A 24,237-nucleotide genomic window follows, 5' to 3' on the forward strand; every position below is an offset into this window, starting at 1 on the left:
TTGGGTAGGGACCGTCTCTATATGTTGCCGACTTGTACTTCCCAAGCACTTAGTACAGTGCTCTGCCCACAGTAAGCGCTCAATAAATTAATGAATATATGCTTGTATGTATTACTCTATTTATTTGTGCATATTTACTCTATTTTATTTTATTTTGTTAATATGTTTTGTTTTGCCGTCTGTCTCCCCATTCCAGACTGTGAGCCCTCTGTTGGGTACAGTGCTTGGCGCATAGTAAGAGCTTAACAAATACCATTACTATTATTATTATTATTATTATTATTATTAAGCCGGTTTGGCAGAGTAAGGGGAAAACGGGCCTGCAGAGAGACACCTCGAGTCTTTAAAGATTCTTTCCTTCTAGACTGTGAGCCCACTGTTAGGGAGGGACCGTCTCTATATGTTGCCGACTTGTACTTCCCAAGCGCTTAGTACAGTACTCTGCCCACAGTAAGCGCTCAATAAATGAATCTATGTTTGTATGCATTTATTACTCTATTTATTTGTGCATATTTACTCTATTTTATTTTATTTTATTTTGTTAATATGTTTTGTTTTGTTGTCTGTCTCCCCCTTCTAGACTGTGAGCCCGCTGTCGGGTAGGGACCGTCTCTACATGTTGCCGACTTGGACTTCCCAAGCGCTTAGTATGGTGCTCTGCACACAGTAAGCGCCCAATAAATACGATTGAATTAATAAATACGACTGAATGAATGAATGAATGAATGAATACAATTGAATGAATGAATTGGTGCCATAAAAGTTACATTTTACAGCCTGACAGAAAGGGACTTGTTGGTGCTAAGACAGTCCTAGATTCTGGAAGAATCAATCAATCAATTGTATTTGTTGAGCACTTACTGTGTGCAGAGCACTGTACTAAGCGCTTGGGAAGTACAAGTTGGCCACATATAGAGATGGTCCCTACCCAACAGCGGGCTCACAGTCTAGAAGGGAAGAATCTTCAAAGACTCGAGGTGTCTCTCTGCAGGCCCGTTTTCCCCTTACTCTCCCAAGCCGGCTCAATAATAATAATAATAATAATAATGGTATATGTTAAGTGCTTACTATGTGCCAAGCACTGTTCCAAGCACTAGACCCAAGCGCTTAGTACAGTGCTCTACCCACGGTAAGCACTCAATAAATACGACTGAATGAATAGACCCAACGTAATCAGGTTGTCCCACGTGGTGGGGGGGGTCACAGTCTTAATGCCCATTTTACAGATGGAGTAACTGAGGCACAGAGAAGTTAAGTGACAAGGTCACACAGCAGACAAGGGGCAGGGCTGGTATTAGAACCCATGTCCTCTGGCTCCCAAGCCCGTGTTCTTGCCACTGGGCCATGCTGCTTCTCTGAGGGGGCGGTCATGGGGGTGTCTCTGATAATAATAATAATAATAATAATAATAATGTTGGTATTTGTTAAGCGCTTACTATGTGCCAAGCACTGTTCTAAGCACTGGGGGGGTTACAAGGTGATCAGGTTGTCCCGCGGGGAGCTCACTCTACCCAGCTGCAGCTGACCAATTCCACCCACCGACTCCGAGCTCAATTTCAGGAACTATGCCCCTTCTGAGGCCCTGCTCACTCCTTTTCTAGAGCAATAATTGATTCCTTCCCCCTTCTGGAGCATTTTCACCTTGGGGCGCTCACCACTATTGCAGTAACTTCCCAAGAACACCCTCCTCTCAATAATAATAATAATAATAATAATAATAATAATAATAATAATAATAATAATAATAATAATAATAGCAGCATTTTTTCATGGCATTTATTAAGCACTTACTATGTGCAAAGCACTGTTCTAAGTGCTGGGGAGGTTACAAGGTGATCAGGGTGTCCCACAGGGGGGCTCCCAGTCTTAATCCCCATTTTACAGATGTGGGAACTGAGGGCCCAGAGAAGTGAAGTGACTTGCCCAAAGTCACACAGCTGGCAATTGGTGGAACTGGGATTTGAACCCATGACCTCTGACTCAAAAGCCCGGGCTCTCTCCACTGAGCCATGCTGCTTCTCTTCTATTGCATTAACGATGTGCATATATTTCCAGACTGTGAGCCCGTTGTTGGGTAGGGACCATCTCTATGTTGCCAACTTGTACTTCTCAAGTGCTCAGTACAGTGCTCTGCACACAGTAAGCGCTCAATAAATATGGTTGAATGAATGAATGAATGAATGTTGCCAACTTGATTGATAATAATAATGGCATTTATTAAGCACTTACTATGTGCCAAGCACTGCTCTAAGCGCTGGGGAGGTTACAAGGTGATCAGGTTGTCCCATGGGGGGCTCACAGTCTTCATCCCCATTTTCCAGATGAGGTAACTGAGGCCCAGAGAAGTGAAGTAATAATAATAATAATAATGATAGTAATAATAATGGCATTTATTAAGTGCTTACTATGTGCCAAGATGAGGTAACTGAGGCCCAGAGAAGTGAAGTAACAATAATAATAATAATGATGGCATTTATTAAGCGCTTACTATGTGCCAAGCACTGCTCTAAGCGCTGGGGAGGTTACAAGGTGATCAGATTGTCCCACGGGGGGCTCACAGTCTTCATCCCCATTTTCCAGATGAGGTAACTGAGGCCCAGAGAAGTGAAGTCGATCTACACACACTCCCTTGGTGACCTCATTCGCTCCCACGACTTCAACTATCATCTCTACGCTGATGACACCCAAATCTACATCTCTGCCCCTGCTCTCTCTCCCTCCCTTCGGTCTTGTGTCTCCTCCTGCCTTCACGACATCTCCATCTGGATGTCTGCCCACCATCTAAAACTCAGTATGTCCATGACTGAACTCCTTATCTTCCCTCCCAAACCCTGTCCTCTCCCTGACTTTCCCATCTCTGTTGACGGCACTACCATCCTTCCCGTCTCACAAGCCCGCAACCTTGGTGTCATCCTCGACTCCGCTCTCTCGTTCACCCCTCACATCCAAGCCGTCGCCAAAACCTGCCGGTCTCAGCTCCACAACATTGCCAAGATCCGCCCTTTCCTCTCCATCCCAACCGCTACCCTGCTCGTTCAAGCTCTCATCCTATCCCGTCTGGACTACTGCACCAGCCTTCTCTCTGATCTCCCATCCTCGTGTCTCTCTCCACTTCAATCCATACTTCATGCTGCTGCCCAGATTATCTTTGTCCAGAAACGCTCTGGGCATATCACTCCCCTCCTCAAAAATCTCCAGTGGCTACCAGTCAACCTACGCATCAGGCAGAAACTCCTCCCCCTGGGCTTCCAGGCTGTCCATCCCCTCGCCCCCTCCTCCCTCACCTCCCTTCTGTCCTTCTCCAGCCCAGCCCGCACCCTCCGCTCCTCCACCGCTAATCTCCTCACCGTACCTCGTTCTCGCCTGTCCCGCCATCGACCCCCGGCCCTCGTCATCCCCCGGGCCTGGAATGGCCTCCTTCCCTCTGCCCATCCGCCAAGCTAGCTCTCTTCCTCCCTTCAAGGCCCTACTGAGAGCTCACCTCCTCCAGGAGGCCTTCCCACACTCAGCCCCTTCCTTCCTCTCCCCCTCGTCCCTCTCTCCATCCCCCCCAATCTTACCTCCTTCCCTTCCACACAGCACCTGTATATATGTTTGTACATATTTATTACTCTATTTCTTTCTTTATTTATTTTACTTGTACATATCTATTCTATTTATTTTATTTTGTTAGTATGTTTCATTTTGTTCTCTGTCTCCCCCTTTTAGACTGTGAGTCCACTGTTGGGTAGGGACTGTCTTTATATGTTGCCAACTTATACTTCCCAAGCGCTTAGTACAGTGCTCTGCACACAGTAAGTGCTCAATAAATACAATTGATTGATTGATTGATTGAAGTAATAATAATGATAACAATAATAATGGCATTTATTAAGTGCTTACTATGTGCCAAGATGAGGTAACTGAGGCCCAGAGAAGTGAAGTAATAATAATAATAATAATAATAATAGCATTTATTAAGTGCTTACTATGTGCCAAGCACTGCTCTAAGCGCTGGGGAGGTTACAAGGTGATCAGCTTGTCCCACGGGGGGAGCTCACAGTCTTCCTCCCCATTTTCCAAATGAGGTCACTGAGGCCCAGAGAAGTGAAGTAACAATAATAATAATAATAATGGCATTTATTAAGCAGTTACTATGTGCGAAGATGAGGTAGCTGAGGCCCAAAGAAGTGAAGTAATAATAATAATAATAATAGCATTCATTAAGCGCTTACTATGTGCCAAGCACTGCTCTAAGCGCTGGGGAGGTTACAAGGTGATCAGATTGTCCCACGTGGGGATCACAGTCTTAATCCTCATTTTCCAGATGAGGGAACTGAGGCCCAGAGAAGTGAAGTGACTCACCTCAGGTCACACAGCGGACAGGCGGTGGAGTCGGAATTAGAACCCAGGTCCTTGTGCCTCCCACCAGGCTGCTTCTTGAGACACAAATTCCTTCGTCTCGTGGCCTGCCTTCCCGCTTTCCAATCAATCAATCAATCAATCGTATTTATTGAGCGCTTACTGTGTGCAGAGCACCCCTCCACCCCCATCGTTTGCGGGCCTTCCTCCTCTTCCTCCACCTCCTTCTTCCCCTCGGCTGGAGTCCAAACAGTACAAGGAGACCGGATTTTAAAATCCCTTACCTGGCTGAAGACATAAACCAATCGCCCGTTGATGCGGCCCTGGCCAGTTACCACGCTGTCTCCGGGAAACTGCGTGAAAGAGCAAAAATCAATCAATCAATCGATCGTATTTATTGAGCGCTTACTGTGCGCAGAGCACTGGACTAAGCGCTTGGGAAGTACAAGTTGGCAAACATATAGAGACGGTCCCTACCCAACAGTGGGCTCACAGTCTAAAAGGGGGAGACAGAGAACAAAACCAAACATACTAACAAAATAAAATAAATAGAATAGATAGGTACAAGTAAAATAAATACTTGGAGTTTGAAAGAAAGCCAAAGAAAAATTCAATCAATCAACGTATGTATATATGTTTGTACATATTTATTACTCTATTTTATTTGTACCTATCTATTCCATTTATTTTACTTTGTTAATATGTTTTGTTTTGTTCTCTGTCTCCCCCTTCTAGACTGTGAGCCCGCTGCTGTGTAGGGACCGTCTCTCTATGTTGCCGACTTGTACTTCCCAAGCGCTTAGTACAGTGCTCTGCATACAGTAAGCGCTCAATAAATACGATTGAATGAATGAATGAATTTACTGTTCATTTGGTCGTATTTTTTGAGCGCATACTGTGTGCAAAGCGCTGTAGTAAGAGTTTGGGAGAGTACAATACGGAAACAAACAGACACATTCCTGCCCACAATGGTATTTGTTGGGTGTTTACTATGTGGTTTTACTATTTGGTTTTACTTGTACATATTTACTATTCTGTTTATTGTGTTAATGATGTGCAACGAGCTTTAATTCTATTTGTTCTGACGACTTGACAGCTGCCCACAGTGGTATTTGTTAGGTGTTTACTATGAGGTTTACTATTTGGTTTTACTTGTACATATTTACTATTTTATTTATTGTGTTAATGATGTGCAACGAGCTTTAATTCTATTTGTTCTGACGACTTGACACCCGTCCACATGTTTTGTTTTCTGTCTCCCCCTTCTAGACTGTGAGCCCGCTGTTGGGTAGGGACTGTCTCTCTATGTTGCCAATTTGTACTTCCCAAGCGCTTAGTACAGTGCTCTGCACACAGTAAGCGCTCAATAAATAGGAGTGAATGAATGAATGAATGTTGCCAACTTGTACTTCCCAAGCACTTAGTACAGTGCTCTGCACACAGTAAGCGCTCAATAAATACGGTCGAATGAATGAATGTTGCCAACTTGTACTTCCCAAGAGCTTAGTACAGTGCTCTGCATACAGTAAGCGCTCAATAAATACGATTGAATGAATGAATGAATTTACTGTTCATTTGGTCGTATTTTTTGAGCGCATACTGTGTGCAAAGCGCTGTAGTAAGAGTTTGGGAGAGTACAATACGGAAACAAACAGACACATTCCTGCCCACAATGGTATTTGTTGGGTGTTTACTATGTGGTTTTACTATTTGGTTTTACTTGTACATATTTACTATTCTGTTTATTGTGTTAATGATGTGCAACGAGCTTTAATTCTATTTGTTCTGACGACTTGACAGCTGCCCACAGTGGTATTTGTTAGGTGTTTACTATGAGGTTTACTATTTGGTTTTACTTGTACATATTTACTATTTTATTTATTGTGTTAATGATGTGCAACGAGCTTTAATTCTATTTGTTCTGACGACTTGACACCCGTCCACATGTTTTGTTTTCTGTCTCCCCCTTCTAGACTGTGAGCCCGCTGTTGGGTAGGGACTGTCTCTCTATGTTGCCAATTTGTACTTCCCAAGCGCTTAGTACAGTGCTCTGCACACAGTAAGCGCTCAATAAATAGGAGTGAATGAATGAATGAATGTTGCCAACTTGTACTTCCCAAGCACTTAGTACAGTGCTCTGCACACAGTAAGCGCTCAATAAATACGGTCGAATGAATGAATGTTGCCAACTTGTACTTCCCAAGAGCTTAGTACAGTGCTCTGCACACAGTAAGCGCTCAATACGGTTGAATGAATGAATGAATGTTGCCAACTTGGACTTCTTGGACTTCCCAAGCGCTTAGTACAGTGCTCTGCACACAGTAAGCGCTCAATAAATGCGATTGAATGAATGAATGAATGTTGCCAACTTGTACTTCCCAAGCGCTTAGTACAGTGCTCTGCACACAGTAAGCGCTCAATAAATATGGTTGAATGAATGAATGTTGCCAACTTGTACTTCCCAAGCGCTTAGTACAGTGCTCTGCACACAGTAAGCACTCAATAAATACGGTTGAATGAATGAATGAATGTTGCCAACTTGGACTTCTTGGACTTCCCAAGCGCTTAGTACAGTGCTCTGCACACAGTAACGCTCAATAAATACGATTGAATGAATGAATGAATGTTGCCAACTTGTACTTCCCAAGCGCTTAGTACAGTGCTCTCCACACAGTAAGCGCTCAATAAATACAACTGAATGAATGAATGAATGTTGCCAACTTGGACTTCCCAAGCGCTTAGTGCAGTGCTCTGCACACAGTAAGCGCTCAATAAGTACGGCTGAATGACTGAATGAATGAATGTTGCCAACTTGGACTTCCCAAGTGCTTAGTACAGTGCTCTGCACACAGTAAGTGCTCAATAAATACGACAGAATGAATGAATGAATGAATGTGCCAGGCACTGTATTTAGCGCCGGAGTGGCTACAAGCAAATCGGGTTGGACACAGTCCCTGTCCCATGTGGGGCTCACAGTCTCAATCCCCATTTTCCAGATGAGGGAACTGAGGCCCCGAGAAGCAAAGCGACTTGCCCAAGGTCACAATCAATCAATCAATCGTATTTATTGAGCGCTTACTGTGTGCAGAGCACTGTACTAAGCGCTTGGGAAGTACAAGTTGGCAACATCTAGAGACGGTCCCTACCCAACAGTGGGCTCACAGTCTAGAAGTCACCCAAGCAGGCAAGTGGCGGAGCCAGGATTAGAACCCATGACCATCAAACCACTCCAAGCGTCATCAAACCCCCCCGCCTTACCTCCTTCCCTTCCCCACAGCACCTGTATATATGTATATATGTTTGTACGTATTTATTACTCTATTTATTTTACTTGTACATATCTATTCTATTGATTTTATTTTGTTAATAGGTTTGGTTTCGTTCTCTGTCTCCCCCTTCTAGACTGTGAGCCCGCTGTTGGGTAGGGACCGTCTCTCGATGTCGCCGACTTGGACTTCCCAAGCGCTTAGTCCAGTGCTCCGCACACAGTAAGCGCTCAACAAATACGATCGATTGACTGACTGATTGATCAAACGCTACATCACCAATGCCAAGCCTACGGCCTTTCATTTTCCCCAGCCGAAGACCGGGCCAGGGGCGAAGCTTTTGGCAATCAATCAATCATATTTATTGAGCGCTTACTGTGTGCAGAGCACCGGACTGAGCACTTGGGAAGGACAAATCGGCAACATATAGAGAGGGTCATTCATCAATCAATCGTATTGAGCGCTTACTGTGTGCAGGGCACTGGACTAAGCGCTTGGGAAGTCCAAGTTGGCAACATCTAGAGACGGTCCCTACCCAACAGCGGGCTCACAGTCTAGAAGGGGGAGACAGACGACAAAACAAAACATATTAACAAAATAAAATAAGCAGAATAAATACGTACAAGTAAAATAGAGTAATAATAGAGTAATAATCTGAAGGCCCACTTCCTCTTCTCCCATTCCCTTTTTCATCCCCCTGACTTGTTCCCTTTATTCATCCCCCCTCCCAGCCCCACAGCACTTACGTACACATCTGTAATTTATTTATGTTCATGTCCATGTTCATGTGATGCCAATTTGTACTTCCCAAGCGCTTAGTACAGTGCTCTGCACATAGTAAGCGCTCAATAAATACGATTGATTGATTGATTGATTGATGTCCGTCTCCCCTTTTAGATTGTAAACCCGTGTGGGCAGGAAATGTCTGCTGTGATATTGCACTCTCCCAAGCATTTAGTACAGTGCTCTGCACACAGTCGGCGTCCAATAAGGACGACTGACTAACAAGGGGCAAGCAAGTAGCACAGCGCATGGCCAAGAGAGAGTTTGCCTTCCCCTCCCGTTATACTGTAAGAGCTTCGATGGCAAGGAATATATGCCTGGTTAATGTTTTCCTTCCCCGAGTGCTTAGTCCAGTACATAGCACTTGGCAGGACCTCAATTAGAGAAGCAGCGTGGCTCAGTTGAAAGAGCCCGGGCTCTGGAGTCAGAGGTCACGGGTTCAAATCCCGGCTCCGCCACCTGTCAGCTGGGTGACTTCGGGCAAGTCACTTCACTTCTCTGGGCCTCAGTTCCCTCATCTGTCAAATGGGGATGAAGACTGTGAGCCCCCCCGTGGGACAACCTGATCACCTTGTAACCTTCCCAGCGCTTAGAACAGTGCTTTGCACACAGTAAGCGCTTAATAGATGCCATTATTATTATTATTATAATTAGGAGAGCCCTGAGGAAAGCGGCGTGGCCTAGCGGAAAGAGCCCAGGCCTGGGAATCAGAGGACTTGGGTTCGAATCCCCGCTCCGCCACATACCTGCTGTGTGGCCTTGGGCCGGTCACTTCACCTCCCTCGGCTTCGGTTCCCTCATTTGCAAAATACGGATTCGCTACCTGTCCTCCCTCCCACGTAGGCTGGGAGCCCCACGTGGGGCCTGATTATCTGGTATTCATTCATTCGATCGTATTTATTGAGCGCTTACTGCGGGCAGAGCACTGTACTAAGCGCTTGGAAAGTACAAGCCGGCAACATATAATCATAATAATAATGAAGGCATTTGTTAAGCGCTTACTATGTGCAAAGCACATAGCGCTGGGGAGGGCACAGGTGATGAGGTTGTCCCACTGGGGGTTCACAGCCTTGATCCCCATTTTCCAGATGAGGTAACTGAGGCCCAGAGAAGTGAAGTGACTTGCCCAAAGTCACACAGCTGACAGTCGGCGGAGCCGGGATTTGAACCCATGACCTCTGACTCCAAAGCCCGGGCTCTTTCCACTGAGCCACGCTGCTTCTCGGCCCCTGCCCCAAAATGGGCTAACAAACATCACACTTGATATGATTAACAGGTACTGTTGCTTGATTAGGAATGCATAAACTGTGTGACTCTGGACAAGTCACTTAACTTCTCTGGGCCTCAGTTCCCTCATCTGTAAAATGGGGATTAAGATTGTGAGCCCCCCCGCGGGACAACCTGATCACCCCAGCGCTTAGAACAGTGGGAAAGAGCCCGGGCTTTGGAGTCAGAGGTCATGGGTTCAAATCCCGGCTCCGCCAACTGTCAGCTGTGTGACTTTGGGCAAGTCACTTTACTTCTCTGGGCCTCAGTTCCCTCTTCTGTCAAATGGGGATTAAGACTGTGAGCCCCTCGTGGGACAACCTGATCAACTCGTAAGCTCCCCAGTGCTTAGAACAGTGCTTAGCACATAGTAAGCACTTAATAAATGCCATCATCATTATTATTATTATTATTATCAGGAGCTACCATAAGAGCCTAGCGGTTTCTAGAAATTTAAATAATAATAACTGTTTTATTTGTTGAGCATTTACTATGCTGTACTAAGCGCCAGGGTGGATAAAAACAAGCCGGATTGGATACAGCCCCAGTCCCACACGGGGCTCGCGGTCTTAATCCCCATTTTACAGATGAGGTAACTGAGGCACAGACAAGTGAAGTGACTTGTCCAAGGTCACCCAACAGACCAGGGGCAGAGCCAGGATTTGAACCCATGACCTTCTGACTCCTAGGCCTGTGTTCTATCCACTTCGCTAAGTGCCCCCAAATTAATAATAAAAATAATTATGATATTAAGCACTTACTATGTGCCCAGAACTGTTCTAAGCACTGGGGTAGATACAAGGTGATCAGGTTGCCCCCCGTGGGGCTCACAGTCTTCATCCCCATTTTACAGATGAGGGAACTGAGGCCCAGAGAAGTTAAGTGGCTTGCCCAAGACAACACAGCCGTACTATGCTGTACTAAGCGCCGGGGTGGATAAAAACAAGCCGGATTGGATACAGTCCCAGTCCCGCACGGGGTTCACGGTCTTAATCCCCATTTTACAGATGGGGTAACTGAGGCGTAGACAAGTGAAGTGACTTGTCCAAGGTCACACAACAGACCGGGGTGGAGCCAGGATTTGAACCCATGACCTTCTGACTCCTAGGCCTGTGTTCTATCCACTTCGCTAAGTGCCCCCAAATTAATAATAAAAATAATTATGATATTAAGCACTTACTATGTGCCGAGAACTGTTCAAAGCACTGGGGTAGATACAAGGTGATCAGGATGCCCCCCGTGGGGCTCACAGTCTTCATCCCCATTTTACAGATGAGGTAACGGAGGCCCAGAGAAGTTAAGTGGCTTGCCCGAGACAACACAGCCGTACTATGCTGTACTAAGCGCCGGGGGTGGATAAAAACAAGCCGGATTGGATACAGTCCCAGTTCCACACGGGGCTCGCGGTCTTAATCCCCATTTTACAGATGAGGTAACTGAGGCGTAGACAAGTGAAGTGACTTGTCCAAGGTCACACAACAGACCAGGGGTGGAGCCAGGATTTGAACCCATGACCTTCTGACTCCTAGGCCCGGGTTCTATCCACTTCGCTAAGTGCCCCCAAATTAATAATAAAAGCAATTATGATATTAAGCACTTACTATGTGCCCAGAACTGTTCAAAGCACTGGGGTAGATACAAGGTGATCAGGATGCCCCCCGTGGGGCTCACAGTCTTCATCCCCATTTTACAGATGAGGGAACTGAGGCCCAGAGAAGTTCAGTGGCTTGCCCGAGACAACACAGCCGTATTATGCTGTACTAAGCGCCGGGGTGGATAGAAACAAGCCGGATTGGATACAGTCCCAGTTCCACACGGGGCTCGCGGTCTTAATCCCCATTTTACAGATGAGGTAACTGAGGCGCAGACAAGTGAAGTGACTTGTCCAAGGTCACCCAACAGACCGGGGCGGAGTCAGGATTTGAACCCATGACCTTCTGACTCCTAGGCCCGTATTCTATCCACTTCGCTAAGTGCACCCAAATTAATAATAAAAATAATTATGATATTAAGCACTTACTATGTGCCCAGAACTGTTCTAAGCACTGGGGTAGATACAAGGTGATCAGGATGCCCCCCGTGGGGCTCACAGTCTTCATCCCCATTTTACAGATGAGGGAACTGAGGCCCAGAGAAGTTAAGTGGCTTGCCCAAGACAACACAGCCGTTCTCTGCTGTACTAAGCGCCGGGGTGGATAAAAACAAGTCGGATTGGATACAGTCCCAGTTCCACACGGGGCTCGCGGTCTTAATCCCCATTTTACAGATGAGGTAACTGAGGCGCAGACAAGTGAAGTGACTTGTCCAAGGTCACCCAACAGACCGGGGCGGAGTCAGGATTTGAACCCATGACCTTCTGACCCCTAGGCCCGGGTTCTATCCACTTCGCTAAGTGCCCCCAAATTAATAATAAAAATAATTATGATATTAAGCACTTACTACGTGCCCAGAACTGTTCAAAGGACTGGGGTAGATACAAGGTGATCAGGATGCCCCCCGTGGGGCTCACAGTCTTCATCCCCATTTTACAGATGAGGGAACTGAGGCCCAGAGAAGTTAAGTGGCTTCCCCAAGACAACACAGCCGTACTATGCTGTACTAAGCGCCGGGGTGGATAAAAACAAGCCGGATTGGATGCAGTCCCAGTCCCACACGGGGCTCGCGGTCTTAATCCCCATTTTCCAGATGAAGTAACTGAGGCACAGAGCAGTTAAGCGGCTTGCCCAAGGCCACGCGGCAAACAAGCGGCGGAGCCGGGATTAGACTGTGATCAGCCCCTTTTAGACTGTGAGCCCACTGTTGGGTAGGGACTGTCTCTAGATGTTGCCAATTTGTACTTCCCAAGCGCCTAGTACAGTGCTCTGCACATAGTAAGCGCTCAATAAATACGATTGATGATGATGATTAGAACCCAGGACCTCTGAGTCCCAAGCCCGGGCTCTCTCCACTGAGCCACGCTGCTGCTAGCCTGTGAGCCCGTTGTTGGGGAGGGACCGTCTCTATACGTTGCCGACTTGGACTTCCCAAGCGCTCAGTACAGTGCTCTGCCGAGGGGAAGTCGGGGAAACCTAATGATACCTTGTTTTTATCGGCCGCCATTCCGAAATCGGCACATCGGTGCTCCACAAACATGTCATATTCCACGAAGCTGCCGGGATCCAACAGCAGCTGGAGTCGCTCCCTGGCCGTCAGCTTTCCCTGAAATCATCAATCAATCAATCAATCAATCAATCGTATTTATTGAGCGCTTACTATGTGCAGAGCACTGTACTAAGCGCTTGGGAAGTACAAATTGGCATCACACAGAGACAGTCCCTACCCAACAGTGGGCTCACAGTCTAAAAGGGGGAGACAGAGAACAGAACCAAACATACCAACAAAATAAAATAAGTAGGATAGAAATGTACAAGTAAAATAAACAAACAAACAAATAAATAAATAAATAAATAAATAAATAAATAAATAAATAAATAGAGTAATAAATATGTACAACAGGGAACGAGGAAGCGTTCAGCCCAACCTATAACCACCAATCCGACATATTTATTGAGCGCTTACTGCCCACGGGGCACTGTACTAAGCGCTTGGGAGAGGACGATATGACTGCTGGGAGACCCATTTTCACTCAGTCGGTGGCATTTATCGAACGTTACTCTATGCAAAGCGTTGTGCTTCTAGACTGTGAGCCCACTGTTGGGGAGGGACTGTATATGTCGCCAACTTGTACTTCCCAAGCGCTTAGTACAGTGCTCTGCACACGGTGAGCGCTCAATAAATACGACTGATTGATTGTACTGAGCACTTGGGAGAGTGCAGGGCAACAGAATCAGGGGAAAAACGAAATAGGTGGAATAACAAACTGATCATCATCATCAATCGTATTTATTGAGCGCTTACTGGGTGCAGAGCACTGTACTGAGCGCTTGGGAAGTCCAAGTTGGCAACATCTAGAGACAGTCCCTACCCAACAGTGGGCTCACAGTCTAAAAGGGGGAGACGGAGAACGAAACCAAACATACTAACAAAATGAAATAAATAGAATAAATAGGTACAAGTAAAATGAATAAATAAATAAATAGAGTAATAAATATGTACAAACATATAGACAGGTGCTGTGGGGAAGGGAAGGAGGTAAGATGATTCCTGAGTTCTAGGAGTAGAGGATGGAATGATCTTCTAGACTGTAAGCCCGCTGTTGGGTCGGGACCGTCTCTCTATGTTGCCAACTTGGACTTCCCAAGCGCTTAGTACAGTGCTCTGCACACAGTAAGCGCTCAATAAATGCGATTGATTGATTGATTGATTGATCTGATCGTGGTGGTGGGGGGGGATTAGTCAAGGAAGGCCTCCTGAAGGAGGTATTTTTTAAGAGAAGCAGCGTGGCTCAGTGGAAAGAGCCCGGGCTTTGGAGTCAGAGGTCACGGGTTCAAATCCCGGCTCCGACAACTGCCAGCTGTGGGACTTTGGGCAAGTCACTTCTCTGCGCCTCAGTTCCCTCATCTGTAAAATGAGGATTAGGACTGTGAGCCCCCCGTGGGACAACCTGATCACCTGGTAACCTCCCCAGCGCTTAGAACAGTGCTTTGCACATAGTAAGCGCTTAATAAATGCCATTATTATTAGTATTTAAGAGGGCTTTGAATGTGAGCTAGACTGCAAGCCCGTTGGGTAGGGATTGTTTCGATTTGTTACCGAATTGTACTTTCCAAACGCTTAGGACAGTGCTTTGCACATAGTAAGCGCTTAATACATGCCATCATTATCATTATTTAAGAGGGCTCTGAATGTGAGCTAGACTGCGAGCCCCTTGGGTAGGGATTGTTTCTATTTGTTGCCGAACTGTACTTTCCAAACGCTTAGGACAGTGCTTTGCACATAGTAAGCGCTTAATAAATGCCATTATTATTATTATTATTTAAGAGGGCTTTGAATGTGAGCTAGACTGCGAGCCCGTTGGGTAGGGATTGTTTCTATTTGTTACCGAATTGTACTTTCCAAACGCTTAGGACAGTGCTCTGCACATAGTAAGCGCTTAATAAATGCCATCATTATCATTATTTAAGAGGGCTTTGAATGTGAGAGACTGTGAGCCCGTTGGGTAGGGATTGTTTCTATTTGTTACCGAATTGTACTTTCCAAACGCTTACGATAGTGCTTTGCACATAGTAAGTGCTTAATAAATGCCATCATTATCATTATTTAAGAGGGCTTTGAATGTGAGCTAGACTGCGAGCCCGTTGGGTAGGGATTGTTTCTATTTGCTACCGAATTGTACTTTCCAAACGCTTACGACAGTGCTTTGCACATAGTAAGCGCTTAATAAATGCCATCATTATCATTATTTAAGAGGGCTTTGAATGTGAGAGACTGCGAGCCCATTGGGTAGGGATTGTTTCTATTTGTTACCGAATTGTACTTTCCAAATGCTTAGGACAGGCACATAATAACAATAATAATAATAATAATGGCATTTATTAAGCGCTTACTAAGTGCAAAGCACTGTTCTAAGCACTGGGGAGGTTACAAGGTGATCAGTTTGTCCCATGGGGGGCTCACAGTCTTCATCCCCATTTTACAGATGAGGGAACTGAGGCCCAGAGAAGTGAAGTGACTTGCCCAAAGTCACCCAGCTGACAAGTGGCGGAGCCGGGACTTGAACCCATGACCGCTGACTCCAAAGCCCGGGCTCTTTCCACTGAGCCACGCTGCTTCTCTGATTTAATTTAATAAGCGCTCAATAAATATGAATGAATGTGAGCTGATCTCTTCGAGGGTGGCGGGAGAGGCAGTTCTATGGGAGAGTGCTTGAGTAGCATTTGTTAGGCGCTTACTATGTGCCAGGCGCTGTACTAAGCGCTGGGGGAGGGGGGAATACGAGCAAATTGAGTGGGACACAGTCCCTGTTCCACAGAGGGACCATCAGGGAGGAAGGGAGTCAAAGCACGGGACTTGAAGAGGTGATGAGGAGAAAGGGAATCGGGAAAAATGAGGATTTAGTCAGGGAAGGCCCGTTGGAGGAAAGACGATTTTAGAATGGCTTGGAAAATGGGAAGAAGAGGGATATACTGGATCCGAAAGGGGAGGGAATTTCAGGCCCGAGGGAAGATGTGGGTTAGGGTTCGCTGGTGAGACCGTAAGGTCGTTATGGGCAGGGAACCGGACCGCTAATTCTGCTGTACTGTAATAAATCAATCAATCAATCGTATTTATTGAGCGCTTACTGTGTGCAGAGCACTGTACTAAGCGCTTGGGAAGTACAAGTTGGCAACATATAGAGATAGTCCCTACCCAAGAGTGGGCTCACAGTCTAGAAGGGGGAGACAGAGAACAAAACCAAATATACTAATAAAATAAAATAAATAGAATAGATATGTACAAGTAAAATAAATAAATAAATGAATGAATGAATGAATAAATAAATAAATAAGTAAGTAGAGTAATAAATATGTACAAACATATATACATATATACAGGGGCTCAGTCTGGGAAGGCCTCCTAAGCTGTACTCTCCCAAGCGCTTACTACAGTGCTCTGCTTGACTGTGAGCCCACTGTTGGGTAGGGACCGTCTCTCTATGTTGCCAACTTGTACTTCCCAAGCGCTTAGTCCAGTGCTCTGCACACAGTAAGCGCTCAATACGACTGACTGATTGCTCTGCACATAGTAAGCAATCAATAAATACGATTTAAAGATTGAGATGGAGAAGACGGCCCTTCTTCCTCCCTTCAAGGCCCTACTGAGAGCTCACCTCCTCCAGGAGGCCTTCCCACACTGAGCCTCCTCCCCTTCGTCCCCCGCCCCATCCCCCCGCCTTCCCTCCTTCCCCTCCCCACAGCACCTGTATAGATGTATAGAAGTTTGTACGGATTTATTACTCTATTTGTACATATTTATTCTATTTATTTCATTTTGTTAATAAGTTTTGTTCCGTTGTCTGTCTCCCCCTTCTAGACTGTGAGCCGGCTGCTGGGGAGGGACCGCCTCTAGATGTTGCCAACTTGGACTTCCCAAGCGCTTAGCACAGTGCTCTGCACACAGTAAGCGCTCAATAAATACGACTGAATGGATGAATGAGCGGTTGGCATTACAGGCGCGAAAGGTGCGGGCTGAGTTGATGCTTGTTATTGGTTAAACTCTTACTTTGTGCCAAGCACTGTACTAAGCTCTGGGGTAGATACAAGACCGTCAGGACGGGCACAGTTCCCGTCCCACATGGGCCTCACAGTCTAAGAATGGAAAGAGCCCGGGCTTTGGAGTCAGAGGTCATGGGTTCGAATCCTGACTCTGCCACATAGCTGTGTGACCTTGGGCAAGCCACTTCACTTCTCTGGGCCTCAGTTCCCTCATCTGGAAAATGGGGATGAAGACTGTGAGCCCCACGTGGGACAACCTGATCACCTTGTATCCCCCCAGCGCTTAGAACAGTGCTTTGCACAGAGTAAGTGCTTAACAAATACCACCATTATTATTAAGAAGTCTATTAGACTGTGAGCCCACTGTTGGGTAGGGACCGTCTCTATATGTTGCCAACTTGTACTTCCCAAGCGCTTAGTACAGTGCTCTGCACACAGTAAGCGCTCAATAAATACGATTGATGATGATGATAAGAAGGAAGAAAACAGGTCCTGAAGCCCCACTGTCTACTTGTTTTGTTGTCTGTCTCCCCCTTCTAGACTGTGAGCCCGTTGTTGGGTAGGGACCGTCTCTATCTGTTGCCGAATTGTACTTTCCAAGCGCTTAGTACAGGGCTGTGCACACAGTAAGTGCTCAATAAATACAACTGAATGAATGAATGAATTTTTCAGGCTGGGCAACTGAGGCACAGAGAAGTTAAGTGATCTGCCCGAGGTCACACGGCAGGCAAGTGGCAGAGCAGGGATTAGAACCCAGAACCTCTGACTCCCAGGCTTGTGATCTTTCCACTAGGTTATGCTGATTGAAGGAATGAATGAATGAATCATCATCAATCGTATTTCCTGGGCGCTTACTGTGTGCAGAGCACGGTACTAAGCGCTTGGGAAGTCCAAGTTGGCAAATGCACATATTTATTCTATTTATTTTGTTAATATGTTTTGTTTTGTCATCTGTCTCCCCCGTCTAGACTGTGAGCCCACTGTTGGGTAGGGACCATCTCTCTATGTTGCCAACTTGGACTTCCCAAGCGCTTAGTACAGTGCTCTGCACACAGTAAGTGCTCAATAAATACGATTGAATGAATGAATGTACACATTTATTCGATTTCTTTTATTTTGTTAATATGTTTTGTTTTGTCGCTTGTCTCCCCCATCTAGACTGTGAGCCCGCTGTTGGGTAGGGACCGTCTCTAGATGTTGCCGACTTGGACTTCCCAAGCTCTTAGTACAGTGCTCTGCACACAGTCAGCGCCCAATAAATACAATTGAATGAATGAATGAATATGGGTAGGGACCGTCTCTCTATGTTGCCAACTTGGACTTCCCAAGCGCTTAGTACAGTGCTCTGCACACAGGAAGTGCTCAATAAATACGATTGAATGAATGAATGTACATATTTATTCTATTTATTTCATCTTATTAATATCTTTTGTTCTGTTGTCTGTCTCCCCCTTCTAGACTGTGAGCCTGCTGTTAGGTAGGGACCGTCTCTCTATGTTGCCAACTTGTACTTCCCAAGCGCTTAGTACAGTGCTCTGCACACAGTAAGCGCTCAATAAATACGATTGATTGATTGATATGTTGCCAACTTGTACTTCCCAAGTGCTTAGTACAGTGCTCTACACACAGTAAGCGCTCAGTAAATATGATTGAATGAATGAATGAATTTATTAAGCACTTACTATGTGCAAAGTACTGCTCTAAACGCTGGGGAGGTTACAAGGTGATCAGGTTGTCCCACATGGGGCTCACAGTCTTAATTCCCATTTTCCAGATGAGGTAACTGAGGCCCAGAGAAGTGAAGTGACTTGCCCAAAGTCACACAGCAGACACATGCCGGAGCCGGGACTTGAACCCATGACCTCTGACTCCAAAGCCCGGGTTTTTTCCACTGAGCCACACTGCTTCTCTAGCCACGCGTTTTCACACCATCCATCCCGTTTTTTCCTCAAAATATCCCTGAGAGGGAAGGTAAGGCAAGTGTTATCCTCATTTCACATCTGTGGGAAAAAAGTGGCCCAAAAGTTTACTTGACTTGCCCAAATAATAATAATAATGGCATTTATTAAGCATTTACTATGTGCAAAGCCCTGTTCTAAGCGCTGGGGAGGTTACAAGGTGATCAGGTTGTCCCACGGGGGGGCTCACAGTCTTCATTCCCATTTTCCAGATGAGGTAACTGAGGTCCACAGAAGTGAAGTGACTTGCCCAAAGTCACACAGCAGACACATGGCGGAGCCGGGACTTGAACCCGTGACCTCTGACTCCAAAGCCCGGGCTTTTTCCACTGAGCCACGCTGCTTCTCTAAAGTCTCACAGCATTCATTCATTCCTTCATATTTATTGAGCACTTACTGCGTGCAGAGCACTGTACTAAGCGCTTGGGGAAGTACAGCAGGTGGGTTCATGCCACAGGTGGGATTAGAATCCACATCCGACCCACATTCTTAATACTAAATCACACTGCACTTTTGGCCAAGAAAATTCTGAACCCTGAATCAGTCAATCCATCATTTTTATACGGAGAAGCAGCGTGGCTCAGTGGAAAGAGCCCGGGCTCGGGAGTCGGAGGTCGTGGGTTCTAATCCTGGCCCCGCCACTTATCCGCTGGGTGATTTGGGGCAAGTCACTTAGCTTGTCTGTGCCTCAGTTTCCTCATGGCTCTGCACACAGTAAGCGCTCAATAAATACGATTGAACGAATGAGTGAAAATGGGGATTACTTCTCGACTGTGAGCCCACTGTTGGGTAGGGACCGTCTCTCTATGTTGCCAACTTGGACTTCCCAAGCGCTTAGTACAGTGCTCTGCGCAGAGTAAGCGCTCAATAAATACGATTGATTGATTGATTGATTAAGACTGCGAGTCCCAAGTGGGACAACCTGAGTCATTCATTCAATTGTATTTATTGAGCGCTTACTGTGTGCAGAGCGCCGTACTAAGCGCTTGGGAAGCCCAAGTTGGCAACGTCTAGAGACGGTTCCTACCCAACAGCGGGCTCATGGTCTAGGAGGGGGAGAAAGATGACAAAACAAGACCTATTAACAAAATAAAATAAATATGTACAAATAAAATAAATAAAGTAGAGTAATAAATCCGTACAAACATATAGGTCCCTACCCAACAGCGGGCTCACGGTCTAGAAGGGGGAGACAGATGACAAAACAAGACATATTAACAAAATAAAATAAATATGTACAAATAAAATAAATGAGTAATAAATCTGTACAAACATATATACATAGATACAGGTGCTGTGGGGAGGGGACGGAGAGGAGAGGAAAGAGGGGGCTCAGTGTGGGAAGGCCTCCTGGAGGAGGTGAGCTTTCAGTAGGGCTTTGAAGGGAATCTAATCCCACTTCTGCTCCTTGCTTGGTGTGTGACCTTGGGCAAGTGACTTCATTCTTTGTGCCTCTGTTTCTTCAACTGTAAAATCAATCAATCGTATTTATTGAGCGCTTACTGTGTGCAGAGCACTGTACTAGGCGCTTGGGAAGTCCAAGTTGGCAACATATAGAGACGGTCCCTACCCAACAGTGGGCTCACAAATGGGGACTCAGTCCCTGCTCTCCCTCCTACAGGGCTCTGCACGCAGTAAGCGCTCAATAAATACGATTGAATGAATGAATGAAGGAGTGAGGGGAGGGTCAGAGGCATAAGTATCTCTGGGCCTCAGTTACCTCATCTGTAAAATGGGGATTAAGACAGTGAGCCTCACGGGGGACAACCTGATGACCTTGTATCTACCCCAGTGCTTAGAACAGTATTTGGCACATAGTAAGTGCTTAAATACTATTATTATTATTATTATCTGTGCCCCAGTTACCTCATCTGTAAAATGGGATTAAGACTGTTGAGCCCCACGGGGGACAACCTGATGACCTTGTATCTACCCCAGCGCTTAGAACAGTGCTTGGCACATAGTAAGTGCTTAAATACTATTATTATTATTATTATTATCTGGGCCTCAGTTACCTCATCTGTAAAATGGGGATTAAGACTGTGAGCCCCACAGAGGACAACCTCATCACCTTGTATAGACAAGCAGCGTGGCTCAAAGGAAAAGAGCCCGGGTTTTGGAGTCAGAGGTTATGGGTTCAAGTCCCGGCTCCGCCATTTGTCAGCTGCGTGACTTTGGGCAAGTCACCTCACTTCTCTGGGCCTCAGTTACCTCATCTGTAAAATGGGGATTAAGTCTGTGAGCCCCATGTGGGACAACCTAATTACCTTGTTTCTACCCCAGCTCTTAGAACAGTGCTTTGCACATAGTAAGCGCTTAATAAATGCCATCATTACTACTATTACTATTATTATTATTATTCTCTGTGCCTCATTGACCTCATTTGTAAAATGGGGATGAAGACTGTGAGCCCCACGTGGGACAACCTGATTACTCTGTATCTACCCCAGCGCTTAGAACAGTGCTTGGCACATAGTAAGCGCTTAACTAATACCATCATTATTATCTTGTGATTTTGTGACTTTTGGGTAAGTCACTTCACTTCTCTGGGCATCAGTGACTTCATCTGTAAAATGGGGATAAAGACTGGGAGCCCCACGTGGGACAACCTGATTACTCTGTATCTACCCCAGCACTTAGAACAGTGCTTGGCACATAGTAAGCGCTTAACTAATACCATCATTATTATCTTGTGATTTTGTGAGTTTTGGGCAAGTCACTTCACTTCTCTGGGCCTCAGTGACCTCATCTCTAAAATGGGGATAAAGACTGTGAGCCCCACGTGGGACAACCTGATTACTCTGTATCTACCCCAGCACTTAGAACAGTGCTTGGCACATAGTAAGCACTTAACTGGGGAAGCAGCATGGCTCACTGGAAAGAGCCCAGGCTTTGGAGTCAGAGGTCATGGGTTCAAATCCCGGCTCCACCAACTGTCAGCTGTGTGACTTTCGGCAAGTCACTTTACTTCTCTGTGCCTCAGTTACCTCACCTGTCAAATGGGGATTAAGACTGTGAGCCCCCCGTGGGACAACCTGATCACCTTGTAACCTCCCCAGTACTTAGTGCTTGGCACATAGTAAGCGCTTAATAAATGCCATTATTATTATTATTATCTTGTGATTTCGTGACTTTTGGGCAAGTCACTTCACTTCTCTGGGCCTCAGTTACCTCATCAAAAAATGGGGATTAAGACTGTAAGCCCCCCGTGGGACAGCCTGATCACCTTGTAACCTCCCCAGCGCTTAGAACAGTGCTTTGCACATAGTAAGCGCTTAATAAATGCCATTATTATTATTATATTACTGTGCAAAGCCCCAATTGGGCCTTCTCCTGTAGGGAGCACATACCAGCACCGGCCACAAGGGGCGGGGCTGAGCAGCGACGCGCTGACTGGCTGGGCTGGAGCGCGTGTGGGGCGGGGGAGAGGCGAGCGCGCCGGGCCGGGATTGGCTGGGAGAGGCGAGCGCGCCGGGCCGTGATTGGCTGGGGAGGCGAGCGCGCTGGGCCGTGATTGGCTGGGGAGGCGAGCGCGCTGGGCCGTGATTGGCTGTGAGAGTTGGAGAGCGGTGATTCGCCCCCGCCCTGACGGATTGATTGATTGACGGACGGATCGACCAATCGACTCACCCGCTTGTGTTGCGCGTCGACGCGGCGCTGCCCCCCGCCCAGCAGCGCTTCTTGTCGCTTGTGGTCGATCCTCTGGATGACGGTGTGATGGCGGCGGCCGAGGCAGCGGCCGAGGCAGCGGCCGGACCCCCGCGGGAGGACGGGCCAGGCCGCCCCGACGGCGGACCCCGGGCCAAGCAGCACCGCCCGCCCCAACGCCCGCCATGCCGCCGCCATCTTGAGGCCGGCACGCTCGACGCCCCGCCCTGGGGTGGGAGGCCCGGCGCCAGCCCCAAGCGCTTCGCGCATGCGCCCTGCCCCGAACGCTCCGCGCATGCGCCCCACCCGGGACCCAGCTGCGCATGCGCTCTGCGGATTTCACAAGACCGACCCCACCCCGCTCCCCTTTCCTCCTCATTCATTCATTCACTCACTCATATTCATTCATTCATTCGTTTCTTCAATCATATTCATTCATTCATTCCGTCGTATTCATTCAATCATATTCACTCATTTATTGTGTCGTACTCATTCATTCAATCCTCTTCATTCCTTTTATCATATTCATTCATTTATTCAATCGTATTCATTCATTCAATCCTATTCATTCTTCAATCCTTCATTCAGTCGTATTCGTTCCTTCATTCAATCGTATTCATTCATTTATTCAATCTTATTCATTCATTCATTCAATCATATTCATTCATTTATTCAATCGTATTCGTCCATTCATTCAATCATATTCATTCATTTATTCAATCGTGTTCATTCATTCATTCAATCATATTCATTCATTATTCAATCGTATTCATCCATTCATTCAATCATATTCATTCATTTATTCAATCGTATTCATCCACTCATTCAATCATATTCATTCATTTATTCAATCGTATTCATCCACTCATTCAATCATATTCATTCATTTATTCAATCGTGTTCATTCATTCAATCCTATTCATTCTTCAATCCTTCATTCAGTCGTATTCACTCATTCATTCATTCGTTTCTTCAATCATATTCATTCATTCATTCCGTCGTATTCATTCAATCATATTCACTCATTTATTGTCGTACTCATTCATTCAATCCTCTTCATTCCTTTTATCAAATTCATTCATTTATTCAATCGTATTCTTTCATTCAATCCTATTCATTCTTCAATCCTTCATTCAGTCGTATTCGTTCCTTCATTCAATCGTATTCATTCATTTATTCAATCTTATTCATTCATTCAATCATATTCATTCATTTATTCAATCGTATTCTTCCATTCATTCAATCATATTCATTCATTTATTCAATCGTATTCATCCATTCATTCAATCATATTCATTCATTTATTCAATCGTGTTCATCCATTCATTCAATCATATTCATTCATTTATTCAATCGTGTTCAGTCATTCATTCAATCATATGTGTCATTTATTCAATCACATTCATTCATTCAATCAGATTCATTCATTCAATCCTATTCAATCGTATTCATTTAGCTTTTCAATCCTATTCATTCATTCATTCAATCAGATTCATTTATTTATTCAATCCTATTCATTCATTTATTCAATCACATTCATTCATTCGTTCATTCAATCCTATTCATTCATTCATTAAATCATATTCATTTATTCAATCGCATTCATTCATTCAATCCTATTTATTCATTCAATCGTATTCATTCATTCCCTCATTCAATCGTATTCATTCATTCATTCCTTCATTCAATCGTATCCGCCACTAGTCAGCTGTGTGGCTTTGGGCAAGTCACTTCACTTCTCTGTGCCTCAGTTCCCTCATCTGTAAAATGGGGATTAAGACTGTGAGCCCCACGTGGGACAACCTGATCACCTTGTATCCCCCCAGCGCTTAGAACAGTGCT

General features: G+C 45.8%; 1 protein-coding gene across 1 annotated transcript in view; it reads right to left on the minus strand.

Moving 5' to 3' along the window:
• PCCB (propionyl-CoA carboxylase subunit beta) overlaps positions 1-24,237 on the minus strand; it is an 84,445-nt gene that overhangs the window by 47,398 nt on the left and 12,810 nt on the right. The window contains exons 2-4 of the mRNA XM_038744489.1: positions 22,378-22,725; positions 12,735-12,854; positions 4,626-4,694 (exon numbers count right to left, since the gene is read on the minus strand). Coding sequence (XP_038600417.1) covers positions 4,626-4,694; positions 12,735-12,854; positions 22,378-22,725 — 537 coding nt within the window. The remainder of the gene's footprint in view (positions 1-4,625; positions 4,695-12,734; positions 12,855-22,377; positions 22,726-24,237) is intronic.

Source organism: Tachyglossus aculeatus, chromosome 1, assembly GCF_015852505.1.
Source record: "Tachyglossus aculeatus isolate mTacAcu1 chromosome 1, mTacAcu1.pri, whole genome shotgun sequence".
Taxonomy (NCBI): Eukaryota; Metazoa; Chordata; class Mammalia; order Monotremata; family Tachyglossidae; genus Tachyglossus; species Tachyglossus aculeatus.